This window comes from Trachemys scripta, chromosome 5, assembly GCF_013100865.1.
Source record: "Trachemys scripta elegans isolate TJP31775 chromosome 5, CAS_Tse_1.0, whole genome shotgun sequence".
In the NCBI taxonomy this organism is placed as follows: Eukaryota; Metazoa; Chordata; order Testudines; family Emydidae; genus Trachemys; species Trachemys scripta.
The window spans coordinates 61,125,241-61,151,055 of NC_048302.1; the positions used below are offsets into that span (position 1 = coordinate 61,125,241).

The 25,815-nt window shown below is 40.5% G+C and overlaps 1 protein-coding gene and 1 long non-coding RNA gene across 7 annotated transcripts in view; one reads left to right on the plus strand and one right to left on the minus strand.

The window, feature by feature from the left end:
* Positions 1–1,532: 1,532 nt before the first annotated feature.
* Positions 1,533–2,950, minus strand: LOC117877563. Its single transcript, XR_004645756.1, has 2 exons — positions 2,648–2,950; positions 1,533–1,673 (listed from the first exon to the last, which is right to left on the minus strand). It is a non-coding gene; the product is annotated as an uncharacterized LOC117877563 (long non-coding RNA).
* Positions 2,951–2,992: 42 nt separating this feature from the next.
* The window catches only part of GRIA2 (glutamate ionotropic receptor AMPA type subunit 2), a 122,708-nt gene continuing 99,885 nt past the window's right edge, over positions 2,993–25,815 (plus strand). For 4 of the 6 annotated variants that reach the window (XM_034770682.1, XM_034770677.1, XM_034770678.1 and 1 more), the window contains exons 1-2: positions 2,993–3,396; positions 3,923–4,063. In XM_034770682.1, the coding sequence (XP_034626573.1) occupies positions 3,303–3,396; positions 3,923–4,063 (235 nt within the window). In that variant the 5' untranslated portion in view covers positions 2,993–3,302. The remainder of the gene's footprint in view (positions 3,397–3,922; positions 4,064–25,815) is intronic. The other 2 variants (XM_034770679.1, XM_034770680.1) reach the window with 1 other exon arrangement.

Genomic DNA, 25,815 nt, shown 5'->3' on the forward strand with positions numbered 1-25,815 from the left:
ACCTTTTGTCTTCTAGATTTGTCTTCTGTTATCAAAGTTCTTCTTGTAGGTACTTATACACTGTGTCACTTCTTAACCTTTTCTTTGATAATTTGAATAGGTTGAGCTTCTTGAGTCTTTCAATATAAGGAAAGTTTTCCAATCCTTTAATTTTTCTCGTAGTTCTCTGAGCTCTCTCCAATTTTTCAACAATATCCTTGGACTGTGGATACCAGAACTGGACACATTATTCCAGCAGTGGTCATAGCAGTGCCAAATACAGAAATAATATCTCTCTACTTCTACTTGATATTGTCCTGCTTACACATCCAGAGATCACATTAATCCTTTTGGCCACAATGTCACACTGGTTTGTTATGTTCAGGAATTATCCATGATGACCCCCACAAGTCTTTTCAGTTACTGCTCCCTAGGATAGAGTCCTACATACTGTAATTATGGCCTACATTCTTTGTTCCTAGACGTTTGACTTTATGTTTTGCTGTACTGAAATGCATATAATTTGCTTGCACCCAATTTATCATGCAATCCAGATCGCTCTGTATCAGTGACCTGCCCTCTTCTTTATTTATGATTTTAGTAATCTTTGTGTCATCTGCAAACATTATCTGTTATTATTTTAAATTTTCTTCCAGGTCACTGACAAAAACGTCAAACAGCATAGGGCCAAGATTCAATCCTTGCCGGACCCCACTAGAAACACACTCACTTGATGATGATCCCCCCCTTTATAATTACATATTGAGACCTATCAATTAGCTAGGAACACTGAAATGATCATACTGGGATCTCAGGGCATCATCCTGCATCCTTTGAAGTGTGGAAGCAGAGAAAGAACTGACAGGAAGGGGATGCATTGCATTGCATCCCCTTCCTGTCAGTTCTTTCTCTGCTTCCACAGAAATAAGTGGCAAATATCCCATTGATTACAGGGGAGTTAAGATGAGGTTCTTAAACTTTTGAAAGGCATGTCCCTGTTGTTTGTGGTCTGGACTTCCGTAATTTATCTTTGGTGGTTCAGTATGATAGTACTCTTACATTCCTTTTAATAAAGGTTGATCCTATGGTCCTTACTTACGCAAAATACTTCCACTGAAGTCCGCAGGTTCAGGTTCTAAGCTTATGATTTGGATTCTTATAAACATTTCTTAAAGTGGATTTAGAAAGGATGCATGAGAGAACATGACCTTCTTTTTCTTTATTTTAGATCACAATTTTACCCGAATTCTTACTAGAATCTTTTCCTTTTTTTGTGTGCAAAGAGTACTGAACACGAATCTCAGTCATATTATTTGGGTTTTTTATATAATATTAATTAGTATGGTCTATTCTTACTATGTTAGCATAATTTACTATCAGCCAGTTTTTCTTTTTTTCTCTCTTGCCTGTCTTGCAACTTTTCACTGAACTAAGGATTTTTATAGAAAAAGAATGGAGAGATGCCTTATTTTATTGTCAGCATAACTAAAAATAGAATGCCTTATTTTATTGTCAGCATAACTTTTTACATCTGTTTGTAACATCTGATGAAATTACCTTCTTGCAGTTTCATTGGACTGCATTGTCCTCTTATTTGAACCATTTCACCAAAATTGCAGTCAGTGGGCTCACCGGGGTGGAGCTGAAAAGAGAATGGGGCCAAATGGCTTTTATATTTTTCTGCAGTTGGCCACCTAGTGAAATAAAAACAAAAAGAAAAACTGATTATTTTTAATTCTCCAATAACACAATCAGACTATTACTACTGACTTGTTATTACACAAGAACCGTGCACACGGTCTATGCTAAACATCCAACATTTTTTTACCTAGTCCTCACTTTTCTACCCTTGCTACTTCTTTGTTTCATCCACCTCTTATTCCTTGTCTTTTAGGCCTTTATTCTACATAGCATACAGGTGGACTGCTCAGCCCCCACAATGAAGATCAAGGCCTTCAACTATAATCTCTTTGGGGCAGATGCTGTCTTTTATTATATAAATGTACTGCGCTTAATACAATGGGACCACAACTTGGTTTAGTCCCCTAGTTGTTACTGTGATATAAAAAATAAAAATAACATTTTACTAGATACAGGATAAAACGTGTCATCATAAATTATCCTTACAACATTTCTGGCAAAGAAATATATGTGCACATGAATAGATATTTTTTTCTACTTATATGTATTGGCCAGTTTAGCTATTTTCCAAACTGTAAAGGCAATGAGTCCACATAATGGATTTATTCTACATTTCATTTTTATCCAAGCACAAAATAGTCTCAGGTTATTTTGCTGTTGTTTGTTTTCTTGTGTATTTTGTAACTCACAAACAGGATTTTTGTTTGCTTGTTTGTTTAAACATAAAATATCACTCTCAAAATAAGATATGAGCCTGAATCCCGTGTCACGGCCGCACGCGCGGTGGCTCCGGGTCCCTTTCGGCTGCAGCACGAGGCGCTTTGGCCAGTGTGCCAACGCCGGCTGCCAGCCGGAAGCCGGCCCGCATGGAGCATGCAGGAGAGCAGCTCTGCTGCAGTTCCCCCTGCCGCCGCCACGCGCCTGCAAGGCTCTGATGTGGGGGAAGGGAGGCCCTGTGCTCCGCCGCAGCTGAACACACCCACCCCCCTCCTTGACCTAGCCACTGACAGGTAAGGGAGACCTTTACCTAGCACAACTGGGGGGCCCGGTTAGGCCAGCGAGCCTCCCGCTGCCCCCAGGCGAGCCTGTCGAGAGCCCCCTGCAGCACTGGGGGCCGGCGGCGGGTAGGTCCGCGGCTGCTTCGTTGCTCTTGCTGCGGCGCTGTCCGCGGTGCGCAAAGGCACCAGCCACCTGGTTAGCGCTGTCCCGGCGGCAGCGGCCCTGGAGGGACGCGAGAAGCAGCCGCAGCAGCAGCGCAGCCCTGATGCTGAGCCGGGCGAGCAGCGCAAGCCGCGCTCTAGGGCCGGAGCAAGGAGAGAAAGTGGGGGTGGGCGCGCGCTCCCGCGCACTATGCTGCTCGCGCACGCGCGCCAGGTTCTTCCCCGGTCCCCAGCCTGTGAGCTAGCGCGAGGGGGTGCGAGTGTGTGAGTGCATGTGCGTGTGCTGGATGTACTGGGACCACGGCAGCGTTCAAGCAGCCTTCTTACTTCTGGAGCCGGGACAAGGACCAGACCTTGTGCAAACGCTTCTCCCGCTTCCGCCGCTTCGGGGTTATTTTCCTTTCTTTGGGTGGTCTGGTCCCTCGGCCAACACTGCAGAGGATCTAATTCGCTGGCGAGAACGGACGAAGAACGAGGAGGAGGAAAGGGATCGTTTGTGGCTTCGTGGATGCTCTACTTTTCATGGAAATGCACAAGATTATGCATATTTCTGTCTTCCTGGCTCCTGTGTTCTGGGGACTGATTTGGGGGGTCTATTCTAACAGCATACAAATAGGTAGGTGTCCCTGCCTGGCAGGATTTTTTTTTTCGGATTGAGGTTTAATTTGAAGGGGTTATTTATTCATTCATTCACAGCTGGCATTGCGCTCGCGTATTCATGTCCTGTCAAGCCCTGAATGCTATGTATTATACACACATGTGTGTGTGTGTGATTTTGTATGACGCCCCCTCCTTTCAGAAATGATGGCTATTCCCCGTTTGCCTTAAATCGAAACGAAATCGTGTAGCTGGTCCGATAGCGGTTTGCCGATGCTAGCTATTCTCGTTAAGAGACTCGCATCTCTCTGGCGTGATGCAGAATCAACGGTTCCCGACAAATAACATGCCCCCCCACGACAGCTGACTAGAAGAGCTCCACCGCCCCAGAGCGAGCGTGCATGTAGCTGCCCCTCTCCCCGACAGCGAGATTAAGTGACTCCCAGCGATGCCCAAGGGGGGATGCCCCTGTTGCCTGAAGCTTCTCACTTTGCAGCACTGATCGGGTCTCTTGTTCTGTTTTATGTTTGTTTGTTTCCCTGCAGGGGGGTTGTTTCCGAGGGGTGCCGATCAGGAATACAGTGCATTTCGGGTAGGGATGGTTCAGTTTTCTACTTCAGAGTTTAGGCTGACGCCCCACATCGACAACCTGGAGGTAGCCAACAGCTTCGCCGTCACCAATGCTTGTGAGTAACGAATGCTCGTGTCATTCAAATAACCGTGCACAGGGCTGCTCTGGGGGGTGGGGGGGCGTGAAACCGCAGGGACCCCTTTCTCTCGTGTTCGGGGGAGGGAGGGGAGCAGGGACGCGTGCGCAATGGGGATGGGGCGGTGGGAGAGGGTGGTGTACAGGCTGTGCAGTGCTTTGCCCCTTGGGTAGCTGCGGGGCAGGTTCGGGGAGAACGCGCCCATCTAATGAGCTCCTCTGGCGATGACTTTGGGGCTCAAAGGGCGCCTCCCACGCGGATGGCACACACTGCTTTACAGATGGTCCAGGTTTAAAATGGTTCCTTTTCGGCTCTTTCCATACATTACATAAGCCTGGCTTACTGCACATGGCGTGGGACCATATGCTAGCTTTCCCCGTCCAGCTGGACAGGCAGGCTCAGCAAATTAAACGCTCCATGCTTAGCTAGGAGCTGTTGAGCTGAGATCCATTTAACTCTCCAATTAATCAATTAAACTTAACCGGGAGAGCCTGCTGCCCACGAAAGCTGTGCAGTGCTAGCTCCGTTGCGCGGCGGTCCTGGCTTCCGCCTTGGTGTGGTACAGCGGTGCTCTGGCAAATAAAGCAGGATGTGCCAGGCGATCGGGAGCGGGGGAAGCCAAACGCGAGTGTATCCGCTCGAGTCTGAGCATCAATAGCTAAATGAGACACGGATCAGCCATTTTACTGTTTGCAATTCTCCATATTACATCAAGCTCCCCCTTCCTTCCATTACCCCAATAATTCAAGCCTCCCTGAGGAACCCCCCGCAGGGGGGCAATTTAACAAAGAGACCAGCAAAGATATCGGATTTTCGGGAGGAAATGCACATTAAGAAGGCGCCCGCTCACTCCCTGTATTTAATCATTGCCACCTCGAGGGTTGTACTGTTGGAAAACGGATGCTTTCTTCCGACACAGACTCTGGGGTTTTCTTATAATCTACTGTATTATAATTTCATAGGGCCCGGAACAGCTGCCATCCCTTCCCATCCTCAGGATTTCCTGTTTGTTTCCCCGTGTTCAGTTGTTTTGCAGTGGGCTCAGACAATAAGTAAAATGCCAGGGTCACGCGGAAAAATACCACAGTAAAACCAGCACTGAAAAGCCCCTAGGAACATCGTCGGTTGCAAACCATATCACCTTATCCGAAATGGTTGATTGAACGATTAACAATTTTGACTGAGCATGTAGACGCGAGAGGCATGATTATCCCCCCGTTTTAAAATCACTCAGGCAGAGACTGTTGTTTTTCGTCTCCTTGATAAAATTAAGATACATCAAGAACACATCATAAATCTGCCTGGATGTATAATAAATACATCCTTTGAGTGGGGTATATCAAAATAGCTGGAGTCAGGGTTTTAGTCTTATTTCGATGAAAAGGGAGAGCCATTCCTCGAGTAGGGTTCTTTGCAGTTACGTATGCTATAGAATCATTTGCAAATTTTAGCTAGTGGTGTATGTGTGTACACACCGATTCCGATGGGATAATTTTGCGCCCATATTTCGCATTGTTTCAGTGTCGGTGGATTGTTTAAACCTGTGCAGTATCTTGAATGAGAAAGGCGCTTTTAAGTTCTGGGGAATGAATTATGAACGTTCAGTTTGGCCTGTGAGATTCCCTGATTGTATAGTGGCGGCGCAACACATTTAAAAAAAAAAAGGGGGGGGGAGGACGTCCATTTAGGCGCCTGCCTAACGAGAAAAATCATCTCAGACCCAGCCGATTAGAGCTGCAATTTGTCATTCTAACTTTAAGGGAAAACCGTGCGATACAGAGTAGAAAACCCAAACAACCGTTTAAAATGACAATTGTAACAAATCCAGGAGCCCTAAAAAGGCACACCTGTCCAGGTGGAGCATTAAAAGCTGTATTTTGTCCCCCATGCTCCGAAAGGCTTCTTACATAGTCTCCAGCTTTCAGTCTTGCTCTCCTACCACATCTTTTTGCAGTGAAAATGAGCCCACTGCAGAGACACCGTTTACAAGGACAAACAGGCAACACACATCGATACTAGCTTAGGAAAATGACTGTTCCTTATTGTACACTACGAAGAGAGCATTGCACGGCCACACTGAAGTTTCCCTTAATTCTGCGTGTAGGCTGCACACTCAGCCAGAGTCTCTCATTTTTAAATATGTCCTTAAAAAGTGGGAATGAAAGAAGAAGGTACCTTTTTAAAGAAAAACCTTGCTGTTATCTTTGAATAAGGGTATTAATGGCTGGGAAAAACACAGATTTCCTCTAACAGCCAGCTAGTTTCATAATTTTATTGCATTAGTTATTTACTATAATGTGAGAGAACTGCTCAATTTATTTAATTGTCGATTTCTCAGCTCGTCAAATATCATGGGAGACTCCAGGGACTTAATACTATTTCTGGGTAGTATTTTCAAGACATTTTGTTACAAATTAGTCAACTGAACTAGATGTTCCTTAAAATCCTAGTTCTCACAAAATTCAAGGTCAGCCTGAATGATTGTTCTGTGTTTTCTTGCTTTTCCACTCCCAAGTCAATGAACTCTTGACTGTGATATAGTTAAAGCAGCACCAGTGATTTTCCTGCTGCTAACAATCTCTAACGGCAAACATGGCTGCTTTTAAATTTCTTCCAGAAAGTGGAGGAATCATGCTTTCCTTAATAAACCACATTGGATGTTTGTGCCTGACTCGTTCTTGATCTTAAATATCTTCCTCCAGATAACTCCTACAATATTTATCGGACCTTGGGGGGGAGGGGGGCTTAATGAAAGGCACTGACGTCATTAAAGAGCTGAGATAGGCTTTCAGTAGGTTGATGATATGTGGGCTCTCCTTTTTCTTTCTGTGTGTGGCCAAATCCCAAACTTCCATTTTCAAGCAACTTGAAGATCGGTGTCCAGGATAACAACCTTGGTCCATGACAAGCTAATGTGAGTAAAGTAAGAGCAGGTAGTATCTCTCAAATCTATCATAAGTGACCGTTTAGTGCAGGCATCCTGTTGGTTCTGGATTGAATCAAGGGACACATACTACAAATAATTAGAAATAGTACTTCTTCGATTACCATCCAAGAAAGGTTTGTGATTAGCCAACAGAGGATACTGGAGACCAGTATTTGCTGAGACAGATAAAAATTAGCAGTTCATTTAGAACTGGAGTCAAGTGTCACAGGGGTAGCCGTGTTAGACTGGATCTGAAAAAAGCAACAGAGAGTCCTTGTGGCACCTTTAAGACTAACAGCTGTATTGGAGCATAAGCTTTTGTGGGTGAATACGTGTCTGACGAAGTGGGTATTCACCCACAAAAGCTTATGCTCCAATACAGCTGTTAGTCTTAAAGGTGCTTCAGGACTCTCTGTTGCTTTTTAGAACTGGAGATATTGAACATTTCAAAATTAGCTTTTTTTCCCCCATTACCATTTCCACTACCTCATCCTATGAAATTCGTTCTTGTTTGAGTTCTGAGATTCTGCATCTGGTTCTGTCTCAGGCTGCTTTATCTACAAAGCATATTACAGGTGAAATAAAACTGAGATTAAAAACTGCTACTGTATCTTTACCCAGGCATTTTACGGTAGTCAATTCATCAACCTTGCTTAGCAGAGGTGCTCTTCTTCTAGTTTAGCCCATGCCCCTTAACCAAAGTTCAGTAAGCTAAATGGACAATCATCATAGTCAGGAGAAACTGTGACTGTTCAAAGTAGTCATGGCAGTGACTGAATAAAACAAAATGCTATTCTGACCGCTAGAAACTCTACACAGTACTTGTAAAAATGGAGTTCTGTACCTTTAAGAGTAGGTTCACAGACCGAAGACAAAAATGTCAAAAATAGATTAAGCACCCAGCAGATGGCAGACTAGTTCCAACAACAGGCAGTCAGCCTTTCCAACTCCTCTCCTACCAAATGAAATTGTTGAGAGAATAGGAAGTCTTACTCAGCGTTGGATGTTGATTTTCAATGTATGTAAATAATTCTTTTGAAACAGAGACACATTTCAAAAGTTAGCACGCACACACATCAACACCCAATAATGGACCCTAAGCAAAGGACCTCCCAAAATAACTAAAGGAAACCCAGGACGCAGGGTGCTCAACAAGTGTTTTTAGTTAAAGATCATATGTATTATTGAAAACATTTAATTGCACTTAAATACTGAGTCTATACACTGAACGAGTGGCTTTTAACATAAAGCAGTACTGTTTAAAGTATTACGTTCCCATATGCACAAAGGAAGGAGGCATGCGCGGTTGACAGTTGTCAAAACAGGCAGCAAACAATATGGTGAGTGAGTCCTTCTGATCTGTAGATAATGACCAAAAGACAGATCTGTTGGGAGGGAGGCTCTGCTTTGGGTAGCACAGGTTGCAGTACGTTGTGTAGCACAGACCGCAAGCTGTCGTTTGGGGGGGGGGGGGGGAGGAGTTAATTTTGGTCTTTAGCAAATACTTGAGGGCAAATCTTCAGCAGCTGGTGTCAATCGAGTAGCACCATTTCTTTCATGCAGGAAGTGAGGCTCTGGTTCGTGGTTTTCATTGAAGGGCTGTGCAGCCCTTACATGGATGAGACAAGCGTGAGTGGTGCTCTGGAGCAAGAGTACAATCTCTCCCCAAGGGGGAAGCGGGCTAGAAGCGGCAGATTTCGATGCGCATAGGTGATTCTAATGACGTAAAACAGGGAAAGAAGTCAAGGGGAAAGGAAAGTTACAAGGTCACTACCATGCACCACAAACTGGTGCTTGGGAGCTTTTGGTGTTTAATAGTTTATAGCGTAAAACTTGAGGTTATCCAGAAAAATGAACTATTAGTCCTTTAGCACAGTATAATTAAACCCAACACAACTGATGAAATTCCTCATCATCTACAATATAAGGAATAGATTCTATTGTGTAATTACATCAAAACAGAAAACAGCTGAGGTGATGAACCTTGACAATCTTCCTGTTAACCCTTCAAAACTAAACAGTACCAATTATTTTGTGAACACTGATTTTTTTTTCACCCTAAAAAGAGATTTGAGTCCCTTCAAGAGAAATTTCCTCAGGGTAATGCAAAAGCTCAATAACAGTAACAAGTTATTCATAAAGTAGCCATGGCACAGAGGTAATATATGTACGCTCTTGGAAGTTTAATCTTGCTGGCTCAAGGGGGGTAGAGCATTTCCATTTTAAATCAAGTCTTACAGCTCTGCAGGGATCACTGCACCATGACATTATGACAACGAGTTGCTGATTCATGCATAAATCTCAGATCCTCTCATTATATCCTCAACCAGCAGCTTTGAAGGAGAGAGGTATTCATGGCATTTGGTTTTCTAGCTATTTTGTACTATAATGCTACAGATGGAATTCTTAAGAGAATAGCATTTAGAACATCACCAGTAAAAACATTTCAAAAATAAATAAATAAATAAACAGAGACTATTCCAGGAAAGCCAGGAGAGATGTATCTGTGTTTATGTGGAGTAAATATGCTCTGGACCAAAAGCAAATATATTGCACAATAATGGTTTGGTTTTGGTTTTAAGGAGAAGAGAAAATGGTTCAATAGTTATGCTTAAGTTTGTTTATATTTCTCCTGTTAGTTCTTTTTCATTTCTTTTCCCTTACAAATCTCTACACAGGAAAGCTATGGAACTTCCTTATAGTTAGAACTGACAAGTGCCAAACTGTACCTACCATAAAAATGATATAAAAATATCTGTGGATGGTATGCTATATGAACTGTCATAATTTTCACACTCCCAAATAACCCTCTTCCTCCCCACATCTTCTCACTTAAAATCAAGAGCTTTAGCAGCCTTTAAAGTACTTTCTTGCTGCTGGTGGTCTTACAAAATCAAACCCAGGACACTTGTTCCTTGTGATAGTTCCCTCCCTGCTGTGCCTGTTTGCTTCTTGCTGATATTTAAATTTACATACACAGATCCATGAACCAGAAGTTGGGGAGTTAAAACATAAGTGACATTTTTGGTTTGACAGCTTGATTTTCCAGATTTTCATTGCATGTTTGCATTTATTGCACAAATCTTGTCTGTGTCTTAAATATACATCCTATTTATATTTCTGAAGATAGTTTTATTTTAATTAAGTATCAAATGAGTTAGGTTTAACTGCTAATCATGAGATACACATCAATTAAATCTTTACTAGTCTCTAAATATTTGATGAATGAATTATTATTTTACTTGTCATTAAATAACTACTGAAATTAATTTTAGTTCCTTATACTTAGTAATATATTTGTGTGAATTACTACTATAATAACTAATTTACATTGACTTTATGAACTGTGAGTAGTCCTTTTAAAGTTAAACATGTGCACAAATCTTTGCATGATCTGGACCTACTGCATGAACTGGGGACTGATCTAAAGCTGTTGAAGAAAATTATAGTCTTACTACTGATGTCAATAGAGTGGATCAGATTTCTGATTAAAGATACATTAGAGAATTAAGAGGTGTGTAACTGCTACAATTCTACTTGCACAGTTGATAATTCTTGAGGGAAAATGTTTTTTATTAATTCCAGATTATTAATGAAATTGTAGGTATGCTATCATTGTTATGTCAATGTGTATACAAGCAGTATACTTAATTTAATTATCAATAACTTTCTTCTAGAACAGGAGTGGGCAAACTTTTTGGCTTGAGGGCCACATTGGGGTTTCAAAACGGTATGGAGGGCCGGGTAGGGAAGGCTGTGTCTCCCCAAACAGCCTGGCCCCTGACCCCTCCCACTTCCCAACCGCTGACTGCCCCCCTCAGAATCCAAGATCCATCCAATGCCCCCTGCTCCTTGTTCCCTAACCGCCCCGGGACCCCACCCCCTATCCAACCCCCCCGGCTCCCAGTCCCCTGACAGCTCTGACCCTATCCATACCCCTGCCCCCTGACAGGCCCCCCAGAACTCCTGCCCCTTATCCAACCCCCCAGCCCTCTTACCATGCCGCTCAGAGCAGCATGTCTGGCAGCCACGCCACCTGGCTGGAGCCAGACACGCTGCTGCGCTGCTCAGCAGGAGAGCGCAACCCCGCTGCCCAGAGTGCTGCCCGTGCAGCGGCATAGCTGCGGGGTAGGGAGGACAGTGGGGGAGGGGTGCTAGCATCCCTGGCTGGGAGCTCAAGGGCCAGGCAGGACAGTCCCGCGGGCCGGTAGTTTGCCCACCTCTGTTCTAGAACATGTCATGTCTACATCTTGACAGAAAAAGGTTTATGCAATGATAAGACCAATTGTAAAATCTGAAGTGACCTTTATAGAAAGTTCTAATAAGACCAATTATTTGATACTAAAATGGTTGGGAAAATACTCCATACTAAACTTGTCAAATGAATGCAACTAATAAGTAAATACTTGGTGTAATATAAAGAAAAAGACGGAAATTGTTTAAACCACACAATAACTTTCTGAATAAGATGATTCCAAAAGCCTTTACAAGCAGAATTAGTATTTTAAGTCAACCTTCCCATCTCTATAAATCATTTGGGAGCATGAATTACCAATATTTTGTACTGAAGGCTCTGTCCTGCATTCTTGGATAGCGGACACTGGCGCCAAAGCCTGTAGGATCAGGCTCAAAGTAATGTTGAGAAAAGGTAAATGCATCACACACATGTTGATTAAGTATTGTGCTTCTCATATGAGAACTCCTGAGTCAAAATATTTTTATTTTATTATATATTTAGATTGTTTGATAACTGTAGGTACCACAAGTTAAGTATCTTGCATACAGTGGCTAACATCATAGTACTGTGAGAAATTATATTTGTAGAAGATCAAGAATTAGGGATTCACTCATGTAGTTTTCTACAGTTGTTCTGCCCATGGTGATTTTATTCTTTTGTGTCACATAGTTGACTGAAATCTGGTTTCAGTGTTGTAGAAGGTTTAGCTGTTGTAGAAATCTGTCTTATGTTATTTGAAATTAATGTGTTTTGTATCAGCATTATTATTTTATTTTAAAATCTTCAGGTTTTATTTTAAAAAGTTTAATCAAAATTGTACATTGGTTACAAATACATATTAGTTTTAAAGTAGTTAAAATTGAAAAGATACTTTGATAAATAAACAGTCTGGCATTCCATTAGTGAATGCTTTACAATTTATTTGAATGGAAAGGAGAGATTAAAAGAACTAGGCAAATATAGTGAATGCATATTTTTTAAAAAATCACCTGTTAAGATAATACATACTGTGTCATCAGTAGCTCCATTTACCACACTGTATTTCTAATTTGTAATGTGTACTTACAGTGATATGGATTATGCTGTTTTAAGTATTACTTCTAATATCTACGCTTCATGTATCTTTTTGTCTGTGATGCAGAGGTGCTTTGTGACTCACTGATCAAGGGGAATGCATCCTAATTTTTTTTTATTTTTCCTTAAATACATCTTTGACATTTTGTATGCTTTTAAGAAACTTTAAGCGTTTTCTTACCTATACATTGGTCAGTTTAAAAGGGAAGTGTATTTGTGCAAAGTTTCCATTTGGAGAATGAAGTCAGTGAGTAACGCTTTTTGGGCCTGATTCTGATTTCATTTACACTTTTTCAGACAGTGTAACTCTATTGGTCTTCAGTATGCCTAGGTAAAGAGTAAAAAAAGATGTAACAAAGAAAAGACTTTCACCAAGAGATATTAATTATTCTCTACAAAATAAGGGTCCAGTTCTTCTACAGTAGCTGACTTTGAATATCATCTTACTCCACAGCCAACCTTATAGAAACTAATGAGATTGCTTTTTGGGTTAAGGAAGGTACTATATTCAATGCAATTAAAGGTGGCAGGATCAGGCCATAAGAAATTTTCTGTTTCAGGGCAAAGCTATAACTTTATTCTATATCAGACCAGGCTGTTCAGCTCTATATTAACAGAATTAACTTGGCATGGGATCCTCTTGGATGTTTGCTTGATGGTGCTGTGCCTACAATTGAATTGCTACTTGAATTATTCTGTGAATAGCTTATTGTGCACATCAAAAATGTATCTTCATTTGTTAAACACTGAAGTTAAATTGTTTTAGATACCGAAAAGAAGAGAAAAATGGCAATTTCCCATTTGTGGTCTAATCCCATGATCCTTTTGCTGGCAAAATTCCCACTGAAGTCCATGAGAGTATTTACTTGTCATGTGCAGTGTAGGGGGGAATGTCAGTAAAAATGTTCATGTAGGGCCAGATTTTCAAGTTTTCAGAATACGCAATTGGTGCTAGATTTTCAAGAGTTCCGCACTCAGCAGGTTCTCTTTGTGACATTCATGGCTCAATATTCAAAAGAACTCAGCACCAAACATGCTGAGCTCTTTTGAAAATATGGCTACTTATTTTGGTGCCTATGTGAACACTGGTCTCTCTTGAAAACCTGTGCCACCATTTCTATTTTGATTACCAGTAGACTGTAATCACCCTTGAAAACTTATAAATGAAGTTTCTTTCATAGATAAAGCCAAATCAGATTAACTCCAGCTTCAAGTCCACTCGAGGCAAGGATACTATAACTGAGACAGTACATAAAATGGTCACAATAACCATCATCTGATGAAGACTAGTTGCTATATTATCCCACCTTTTCATGTTAGTCTCTGATTGAATTTCAGTTACGTAATACTGCATTTTCTCATATTACTGTAGTTAAGAATGTCATCTCAGCATTTTTATTAGAAATGTCCATTTATAAAGAGTTAAAATTTTGACCCAGGCTGAAACTGGGCATAAAGATATTTCAGCCTGGGAGCAAAGTGTTTGATTTTATTTCCTTTTTAATTATTTGAAAAATAAAAGGGTTTGACTCTAAAATGTTAAGAATGAAAAGCAAAAAAACAAAGCAGTCCATTAGGTAGTGCTTTCAGTTGCTTTTTTACCACCTCCTAGAATTTAAATGACTGTTATTGAATTGTAGAAATTTTGCAGCCCACTAATGCATGGCATCAGCTATCAGTTAGTGGCTTGTTTTGAGGTGGAAAGAGAAATAGCTACTGCAAATTCAAACTAACCTTTTTAATAAAAAATGCCATTTGTTACCTTTTAACAGGAGTAAGGGCATATCCAGCTTCCTTCTCCAAGGCTGAGGAAAGGCCTCTTGGTAGTGGGACAAGATGGCTTTTCTGCACAGGTTGTGAATGTGCTGCTCAAGGAGTATGCAGTCCTTATATGGTGCAGAGCCCTGCTCTGTGAGTGGCAACACCCCTGCAATGGAATGGAGGGAGGAAAGGTTGAGGCATGGTGGCAGAGGGAAGGGCTGGAGATAGGCCTGAAAGAGCCACTGTTGTGCAGTGAGAGGATTGTTTAAGGGTCTTCACAGGTTACTTCAGTCGCTGAGCTAGAGTGTAGACGATAAAGTAGCTCTGTAGCCTGAAGGAAGGATTCTTCTCACGGTCCACCCCACTTTCCATCTCTGTCCCAATTCATTTGCCCAGTCCCCGGCCAAGTTATGCGGTCTAGGTCTGGGCTCTGGAGTTGTTCCTAGTGTATGTGATATTTATCTAAGTCTGCTCTGTGCCCATAACACCAAAAAGCTGCTATGATCTGTCATTTCAGATGCACAAAATAGGGATTTAAACCATTTGGAGCTTTTGCAAGCAGTTGGATCAATAATCTGCCTTTTAAAAAGTCTCCAACTACATTACCATATAGACTCCAATGGCTCATTTGGAAGTGTTACAGCCATTTGCTCAGTGGGCCCATTGCTTCAAACTGTTGACTATGGTGGGACTTGAGGGGGCTGAGCTGCTGCTTACTAGAGAGTCTCATCTCTTCATAGGATTGGGCACAGAGTTAAACAAATCACATATTTTTGTAGAAATATCCTGAAGATCATTGAGTAAATTATTCAACCAACACATACTAACTGACCAGCTTTATCCATAGAGTATAGTTTTAGTTACCAACTTCGAATGAAAGATTTACACTTGTTGACAATGCAAGTGATTTTCTTAAATAGTACTAAAAGAGAGAGTGACAGAAATAAAAAAATAAGGGAATAGAGCAGAATTGAGGTGCTATGCCATACGTTGTGAGTTCCAGTGAGAATACCTTTTTGGTATTATAAAAATGCTATCAATTTTTATTTCAATTCAATCATTTCATTACATCTGGCCAATATTTAAGTGTTATGCCTGTGTGCTAAAGGTTACTTTGTAATATGGACAGGATTACTACATAACCAGATGATTTCATCCCTGCAGGCGATCTGATAATTTGCAGTATGAAGACAGCAAGCTGAGGACCTGATTCTGTTTCTATTGAAGGCAGTGGCAAAGCTCCTATTGACTTCAGTGGGAACAGGATCAAGCCCTAAGTGCATGTAGTGTGACTTTTTAGTTTTCCAATCTAGTCAACACGGTAAATATGGCGGACTAGTATATTGCAGTGTATGTGTAAAAGGAAGAAATCTGAACATTTTTAGAAAATTGTACTAAAATATTTGGCCATTTATCTACCTTCCTTGACAAGAGAACATTGTGGAGGATAATGAGGTACTCTAGTTTATGTGACCCAGGATTCCAAGTATTTCAAAACACTTCTAACATGGTTTCTAAAGAGAAAGTGTGGAAATACTAGCAGGATTGTTAAAACAATGTAATTTAGCACAAGTATGTAGCTGAAACTGTGTTAGTTAAGCCATTTTTGAAAATGGGTTTGATTTCTGCTTGTGTAGATCGGTCTTAAAAATGAACAGCAAAGCAAAGATAATGCTTTTTCCCTTTCCTCTTTTGTATTTTACCTTTAAAATAATACTGTCATGATACTTACTTTATTTAGGCAATATCTATGTGAAATTTAAAAAGGAAATTACTTGCAGGATTACTTAAACTGGCTCCAGTTCTGTTCTTATAGAAAGTAGCAAAACTCCACTCTGGAAATAACTGTGCACAACTATGTACTACTAGCACTGAATTTTCTAGGAAACAGAGCATTCTAACATTTGTTTGGAGGAAAATACAACTTTATATTTACTTCTGTGTGTGTGTGTGCCTGTCTGAGTGTGTGTGTGTGTATGTATGTATGTATGTATGTGGCCAACATTTTCAAAAGTGACTAGTAATTTTGAGTGTCTCAATTTTTGGAAACTCAATGTAAGACACCTTCAAGGGACCACATTTTCAGAAAATTCTGATTAGCCATGCTCTGAAAATCAGGCTTCCTTAAAGTATCTCAAATTGGGCACCCAAAATCACTAATCATTTTGAAGATTTTAGCTGTAGTCCTTGTAAAGTAATATAATGAAAAGTGAAATCAATTTCTGAGGCTATCAACTATGATATAATTAATTCAAACAATCTGGGGCAGATCCTGATCTGGTGTAAATGGTCATAGTTCCATTGGATCTGTCCCTCTGTGTAAATGTTGTTGTTTCTTAGGGTACATCTACACTACCGGGGGGAGTCGATTTAAGATACGCAAATTCAGCTACGTGAATAGCGTAGCTGAATTCGACGTATTGCAGCCGACTTACCCCATTGTGAGGACGGCGGCAAAATCGACTTCTGGGGCTTTTTGTCGGCGGCGCTTACTACCACCTCCGCTAGTGGAGTTAGAGCGCCGATTTGGGGATCGATTGTCGCGTCCCAACGGGACGCGATAAATCTATCCCCGAGAGGTCGATTTCTACCCGCCGATTCAGGCGGGTAGTATAGACCTAGCCTTAGATCTGTAACTCTAGTGTGAATGTTCTGTTGACTATAAATTGACACTCTAAACTGAAATAAACATCACTAATATTGTGACAAAAGCAAATATATTAAAAGGCCATTCTTTCTGTGTTTGTCAGTGTGACTTGGTCTTGCAGGGTTCTCCGATGAAAGAATTCTATGAAATGTGCAATACTAAAGCCCAATGCGATACATAAAGGATTTGATTGTTTTTTGTAGGTTTGTGTCACCTATGAAATGTTTCTTAAAATATTATAAATGGTTTTTTGTGTGTTTCTCTAGACTACCATCAAAGATAAAACAATGGGGCTATTGTTATGTCTTGGTTCTTGCATGTTACTTTAAAGTAAATTTAGTGGAACAATATAAAACACATACACATCTTGAATATTAAGATCAAATAGTAAAACTATGTATTAAAAGAGAAGGCTTTGGTTAAGAAATGGGAAAGATAGTCTTTTATTTAAAAAATAAAGATGATGTATTCCCTACTGGTTTGAAAAAAAAAAAAAAAGATCCCCATTTAAACTATGAATTATGGGATAAATTTTAGTCTCACTTATGCAGGTGTGACTCCCATTGACATCAATTTATAATTACAATAATAAAAAGATGATGCTTGAGTTACTGTTAAATGTGTTATTTCCATCAAACTAAAACCACCCCAAGTGACATTTCAGTGCCATTGAATTAGCATTTGCACGCGGAAAGTATGAAGATATACCATAATTCATAGAACTATCAAGTCTGAGGGCATGTTATTTTCAGTGTGATGATGAAAATAGCATCTCTACATCCCTACAAACATGTAGAGTGTTGACTCTTGGGAGTTCAGAAGCTTTCTTAGAGTGCTTTTTTTTTTCTGACATGATTAAATCCTATTTGCTGTGACAGGAGTGGATCATTCTAGATCATAATGTCTTTTTTGGTTGTGTCAAATAAATGGTGTATTCCACAGAATACTTTACATCTCTGACAACCATTTGGAGCACCGTTTGAATCATGATACTTTTTCTCTTCCCGTTACCCTTATCCTTTCGGAGATGACAAAAATGCCTAATTGCTTCTGCTTTAGGAATTTTGTTTTCCACCCTGTTGAGAAGTAGGTGTTTCTGGCTTATATGTGGACCCACGAATACTGTCATGCTTATCAGTATTAGTTTCATTTTATGGTATACCCAGATGACTGCGTAAGCTTTTCTGCCTCCGTTTCTGGGCTTTATCCCGTCAATATTCAAAATCCGTCTAATAGCCTGTATTGTGTGATATTTCATTCTGACATGATAAATAGAGAAGAAAACATTTCAGCATGTGAAAAAACAGAAAATTTCAAACTGAATCTACACTGTCAAAAACCCATTATAATAAAATGAAGGAGTGGGGGAGAACTTTGCTTATAGGTTTATGTTCTTTCCTTTCTGTGAAATATTTTTGACAGCATTCACCTGGTTTTGAAGTTGCCTGTTTCACCTGTTTGTACTGTTTATTGTATTTTCTAGCCTTGAAAACAGTAGATCATGTTGCAGAGTCAGCTTTTTTAGTCCAATATTCAAACATGAAAGAAAAGTGAACACTGTTGTGATGGGAGCCAGGTGTTACACTGTTAGATCTGCTTTATATCAAGCCATTAAATCTTCCCCATTCATTGTTCTCAAAAACATGAGCTCTGCTACTACTACTTTGTTGTTTTAAAAGTTTGTGAAAATAATAATATTAACTCTCTAATTCTGATTCACCAGTGATTCTATATGGAGAAATTTATATCTTGCAATTTTCCAGGTTGACCATTCAAAATAAATAAAAGTTCTTTTCAACCTTGTCTGTAAGTATCCTTTGAAACATGATGCTGAAGCTCTCACTGCACCCAGAAGCAGGTGTGACCTTTCTGTGTCACTTTTGGTAACAACTAAAAAAAAAAACCCAAACACTTACCAAACATGTCGCTGTGTTCCTTGCTCCCTCCTGCATTCAGCTCAAACATATGTTTTGGAGGGTAGTGGTTTAAATGTTTAGTTCTCCCTCTTGATACAAAAAATCCTACTTTTCCCTTTTCTGGGCTCTTCTATTCTCCTCTGCCCCTGACCAATGCACCCCCCCCAAAAATATTTCCTTCCTCAGGGTTCTGAGAGAGTAGACCATTCCTCTACCCACTAGTATCATTTTCAACTTTCCGAGGTTCAGCTTCAGCAAGAAACTTTTCATTTAGGACAGGGTGGCCAACCTGAGCCTGAGAAGGAGCCAGAATTTACCAATATACATTGCGAAAGAGCCACAGTAATATGTCAGCAGCCCCTCATCTGTTCCCCCCCCCTGCCATTTCCTGTGCCTCCTGCCCACTGGCAGCCCAGCCGATCAGCGCCTCCCCCTCCCTCCCCACATCTCCCGATCAGCTGTTTTGTGGCATGCAGGAGGCTCTGGGGGGGAGGGGGAGGAGCAAGGGCACGGCAGGCTCAGGGGAGGGGGCAGGAAGGGGTGGAGTGGGGGCAGGGCCTGCGGCAGAGCCAGGGGTTGAGCAGTGAGCACCTCCCTGCACGTTGGAAAGTTGGCGCCTGTAGTTCCAGCCTCGGAGTCGGTGCCTATACAGGGAGCAGCATATTAACTTCTGAAGAGCCGCATGTGGCTCCGGAACCACAGGTTGGCCACCCCTGATCTAGGAGTTGATTTTGCATAGGCACTGGATCAGCTGAGTGATGGTGATGGTAGTGAAGGAGCTACATAGTTGAGTATATTTACATACGTTTAACATCGTAGACCTTGACATCTCATAATCCCCCATGTAACTCCATAGATGCGTTAAATAGGACATGAGAGGAACAATATAGCCTCGCACATCTTCATAAGTGAGAGGTGCAGTTGTCTATTGCTACACTATGGGAGCACTTTGAGAGTAAGTTTCTGAGTCAGATTAGAGCATGTCCAGGCAGCCCTCCAGATCCTTAGGACTATTGGTCAGGTTTGGATGGTCTTTAATGTTAGTAGGCCTTCCTGTTGTGTGAATCTCAGATTCTGAGAATGAAGATGGGATGGTAGCATTACATACTTTCTATGAGGTTATCCCTGATTCTGTGATCTTTTCTGTAAAATAGGCAGATAGTTCTTTATAGAGTGTGTGACAGCCTCCTAATTTTCAGCAATCTCTGCTTAGAAATAATTTTTCCTTTTGTGAGGAATTTTCCATTTACTATACTTTGTGGATTCAATCTAGAATGGCTGCCATTGTAGAGGCTGGTCCAGGGCTGAAGGGGATATCTTTTCTAGGGATGTTTTGACCAGATTCTTTCACTGAACATTTGGCGGTACTAGTGGAGATTTTAGACTGTAAACCTCTGAATTGTTATTACTAATTATTTGTATTACCATAATGCCTAGAAGCCCAAATTATAGATCAGGAGTCTAGTCATAGATCCCATTGTGCTACATTACAAACACAGAACAAAATGAGCTTACAATCTAAGTATAAGACAGGAGACAACAGATAGATAGGTGAGGGAGTACAAAGAAACAAGGCGACAGTATTGGTCAGCCTGATAGGCTGGTCTCAGTGCACCAACCGCTGTCAAGTTTTTTTTATAGGCATCACTGCAAAGGCGGGCTTTCATGTGGACGAACAATGATAAGTAGGCCAAGTTCAGCAAGGAACATGTACATGAAGATTGGTTTTCCATCCAGTCCATCTTCTTGGTCAGTAATTGTAACCATTTGACTGAAGAGATCATCTTGGCACACATTGTAATTTAAGTCTTTGGAGTTCAGATTGGTAACTAGTCCAAAAGGATGGCCACCTTGGGTTGAAAGAGTACTCAACTGTGGCCTGTCTTGGTGTTGGAATTATTGTGTTCAGAGGAAAAGCTGTGAAGGTCTGGGCAAAAACCTGGTAGTCTTCAGGGTACCAGAAAGAGGCACTAAGAGACACAGCAATAATATTCTCTGTCCACTTACTGGTGAAGCGTACCAGAAACTTTACACTGTTGAACTCATGCTCTCGTATCTTGTAAAATTAAGTAGGGAAATATGGGATCCATTGGCGTTAAATACTGTAGATGCCTCCCAATTGGAGGTGGGGTTCCAGTTCCCTTTAATGAACAGCTGGTAGGCCCTTAGTCAGGAAGTCGTGTCTTGACACTGATATTTTGTCAGTTATTGTTCTGTTCTGTTCATAAACTTCCCTGTCTGTGGAAGATTGTTGAGAGGGCTGTGGAGAGGCAACTTCGATATCAGTTCAAGGCCTTGGATTTCACTGATCCCTTCCAGTCCATCGTTAGTGCTGATCATGGGGGAAATGACTCTTGGGATGACTGGACACAAAGGGTGCAAGTTGCATCCCACTTTATGCTCCTGATCTCCTCCTACAGAGGAGGAGAATACAGTATGAATGGCTACCTCTTTTTTCATTTGCTGTATAGAAAATTTAGCTGGGTTTTAAAATAACAACAAAATGGATATGATCAGACCAAACTCCCTACACGATACATTCCTCTCTTGCACAGCACAAGAAGTGAGCAATTTGAAGCTGTAGAATAGAATAGAATAACTGTAGCCATTTGTCACTTAACAGGAAATGAAAAAACAAACAAAAAAGTTTATGTATTTATTTATTTATTTTACAGGCAGTGTAATAACACCATGATTACAAAATCTTATGCAACCCTCAGGAACAGTTTGATTTTTTTTTCTTTGTTTGATCTAACTAATTCTGACAAGTAACACAGACCAAATCCTGAAAGGTCCTAAGCATCTACAACTTTAATTGAAGTCAGTGGGAATTGCCAAAGTTCACACTTCACAGGATTTGGCCCATACTTTCCCATCCATTTTAGCTGTTTGATGTGTTTGAAAACATTTAATCTAGTTTTGAGCCACACACACAAATATGAAAAACAGAGTATATAGAAAACATTTTTGTGTTTTAAATAACAACTTTGCATGAGGAGTGCTCGGGGCAATTAATTGATGCATGCATGTGGTTTGAGTAGAACTATGGCATAAACTTTATAGTAACCAAAATTATCCAGAGTGTAAAATCCATGGTCCAGTGCAATGTCTTTATTTCTGTGTTGTACAGGGCAGAACATATGTCAGCACTTAATAATGACTGGGGATGTGCAATCTGATTTGGTTAAATATTCAGTAAGAATTCCTCTAAACCACTGTTCATTCTTCATAGCAAACCCAAACTGAATTTTTCTGAAGATTTGAAAATGTGGTTTGGTTAAGGACAATTCTGTTTGCTATGTCTGGCAGATAGAGAAGATCCCAATATGCCCTTCTCTCCAGCCTCCTCAAAACTGTGCCTCTCCAGATAGAGTCCCCTCTCGGTACCTCTTACCTCACTTGTATATTTCTCCAAAAATTTCCCTATCTGCTTTTCTAATGCCCATCTCTAATCTCCCCAGAGATTCCCCTGATTGTATTTTTCTCACACATGTAGTACTAACTATATATCAATCTTTCCCTCCATTTTATCTATTTCTGTTTCTCCTTTTCTCCCACTCCCGAATTGCACACACACACACTCTCTTGCTCTCGCTCTCCCTACTCTCATTTCCCTCTGTCTTGCTCTTTCCTGGCCCTTCTTTTCAAGATATCTAAGATCCTGGGGCAAGATAAATTAGCCATTTATACAGGCCTGTATATAGCTGCAGCTGTGTGAGAGATGCATCAAAGTGCCCAGAACCCACGTACTGCTGCCATTGCTGGGTTTGTAGTACTCTCTTTCCTTTCCCCTGTTGTCACCCACATTTTATAATTTTTTAAACATTTTTCATGGGGAAAAAATAAGCTGAAAAGTTTCAACTAGATCTAGTTGTAGTTCCACCTCTTTTAATAGAACAATGGAAACTAAACAACTAAAAGTGCCATCTCCCAAGAATGTGATTGTATTATTTCCTGATCCTATGGCAGATAATGGCACAGCTCTGTCAAGCTACTGATTTCCATAAAGAAATAATATTTTAATGGTATTTCTAGAAAAATTTCAGTACTAATATTTTGGTACATTTTTCACAAGCTACTTGATGAAAAAATCACCTCTTCTTTGATGTGGTGGCAAGACTCCAACCTAGTCAAACAAAGGAAAAAAAAATTTTTTAGTTGTTTGAATGGTTTAGGACGCCATTCTACAAACCTCACTATAAGGCTTCTATTCTGCTGACTCAGGCAATGCATGTTGGGTGATTTTGTCTGCTGGTTAGGTGAAGGTCATTTGATGAACATTACAAAGGCCAAAAATTCCTTAACTTCATTAAGGTTGGAACAGATAACATAAAAGTGTAACCCACTGGCATATGTGTTTTACAAAGCTACAAAAGCTTCATTGGGACTGTAGCTCAGAAATATATTTTATTGTTGACTAGAACAGTGGTACATGTGGGAAGTCTGTCAGCCTGTATTCTTTACTTGCCAAATAACAATGGCCAGAATAATCCAGCTAAGCAACCAAAAACAGACTGAACACCAACCTAGTTGAGTATTAAGGTATTCTGAAAGTGTATTTCTTCAGATTAACTAGTCAGGGTTTACAAGGCCCAACTATGGATAGTTCAGGACAAAAAAGGAAAGGGGAAAAAGGCTGGTCTGGATCTAGGTAGATATATGAATGAGCAAAAACTGTTTGCCAGAATTCCACACTTGCCAAATTGTACAAATGTATATGTATGTGTATTTGGTATGCAGGTGTTAGTAGTAATTTGCCTTAGTTCAGGGTGTAAGTGGTGCTTGAGGACACATAGTGTTCCTTTATTCAACGTCTGTGAGTATTCTAGCAGATGTGTACAGAAAGAATGTTCAAGAAAATATAATTTTAAGTTAATATTGACATAATTTGAATTTGTAACCATAAGTATTATTTACACTGAGAATAATATTCTGAGAGTTATGCTTATTCAGTTAGGAAACCCCAAGTTCTGGTATTTCACAACTCTGCAGGAGTGGAAAGGAGAGCTTTATAACATTAAGACAGACCATGCTTAATTTTTGTCTTAGAAGATACCAACATGTTGGATCTTAAAATAACATTTGTAGGTTTTGAAAAGCTATTTTAAAGATAGTTATTAGTGTTTTAGAAGTTTATTATGGCTTCCCTTTGAGCTCAGTCCATTTGGAACTATGGTGCTTAACCCTGGAGGAAGAAAGTTTCAATAAAGAATGTTCTAGAATATTTGTAAAATAGCTTGTCTATGCTATATAAAAAAGTCCATGATACTATATGTGGTGTATTGCATATATGGAGCATGGAGAATACATGATGGGGTCAGATGGTAAAAAGTTAAGTTTTTGTGAGAAATCAGATTATCTTTGGTTAGTTTTCTTTATTATCTGCTGTGCCACTCATGAGTAACCAGCTTATCCAAACGAGTGCTGAAAACATATTGTGTGTAAACATAAATATATAGTGGGTCAGATCTTTTAGCCCCACCAAGCCCCCTTTGCACAATTCCTGTGATATTAAGGGCACTTAAAACTATCCATAATGTGGACTCCCCTAGTATACTAGGGGTTCTCCTGGCAAAGCTTAACTGGTGTTCTGCTCATACAAAGCACATGGGATCGCGATCCGATGCTCCAGAGGCTTTGCAGGACTGAACCCAGAGTTCCATGGCAAAACACCCCAGCTTTATAGTTGTAAATTCCCATTTGAGTCTATGCATTTTGCAATGCCATCCTGTAATCATTAGTCCTTAAGTGGTGTTATCATTTGATGGTTATTGTCGGGCTTCCCATCATTATCTCCTATTTGTTGTCTCGCCTTCGGGGGTGCCTGCCTCACCTCTGAGGTCGTCAATGCTGCTAACATGTTTAGCATCAGATACAGTGGATGTTTCTGATCGTCTCCTGGTCTTTCCAAGTCTCTCACTTTTTCTTGACCATCCGGACATTTGTGATGGCTTTCACACCTTCTCTTTTCCTGATGCATGCATTCCTCATTCACACAAACAATCTCTTACAGAAACCTTCAAAGGTATACAGACAGCAGTATTGTATATTCAGCAGAATACATTGTAAATCAAGCCTTGCTAAATTTTATAACAAAAACAATTCACATTGGGGCATCAGGCCCTCAACATTCCTCTAATCTCCTTAACATAGATACAATATAAGATCCTGTCTCTTACTTACTAAACCTTAAAACAAAGAAATGTATATTTAACTAGAGTGCCTAATTTGTAATATATATAGGAAACCAAAGTAGACATTATAACTTATCCTAAAACAAAAGGGTGACCATAATCAGTCATAAGGATTGTTCTGGTCTGTCATTCCTTTCTGCTTAGTGTGACCAGATAGCAAGTGTGAAAAATCGGGACGGGGGTGGGGGATAATAGGAACCCATATAAAAAAAAAGCCCCAAATATCGGGACTGTCCCTATAAAATCAGGACATCTGGTCACCCTATTTCTGCTATTCAAAAAAGGTGGCTGACAGGCTGAAATCAAAGCATATATTAATTCTCATGGGACATTATAAAATCCTGCTCCTACACTGGCTCTATGCTACTTCCTCCTGGTTCCTCTCCCACTAGCATAGGAGGTATGTCAAGGGTGCGCAAAGGGCAGGGGAGAGGGAGTGACATGTTGGAGTAGCATACTATTCTCTGTCCATTTTTGTTGTCATAACAGCCCCTGGGGAGGCAACCCCTTACATCCTGATGCAATGAAGGGCAGCTTATTCTAAGATGTGCCAGCAGCCAAGCCAGCCGCCAGCCACTCTAGGGATCAGGGATACAAAAGTGGCTGAAAGCCATCTCTCTCCACCACCCCCTTTATATGATTAAGCATTGCTCAAGTGCATCAGAAAATCTGGCCAATATGCATGTTCTAATCTCTGTGTCCCTGTAAACATTATTGGAAACAATCATAAAAATACGAACGTATTTAACAGCTTTATCTTCGTGTTTATCATAATGGAGAGAGAGCACCAAAATAGGACACAACATTTCTTTAATAATAGTTTATTAAATCTCATTGTGGAAGCAATATTCCATGATATGTTGCATTAATTTTCAGTTTTGCTAATATGCAAGGAAAACTCACTCTATGGAAAAAAAGTTGTCATGTCATCAAGAAATTCTGATTCACTTTTATGACCAAAAAAAAATCTGAATTC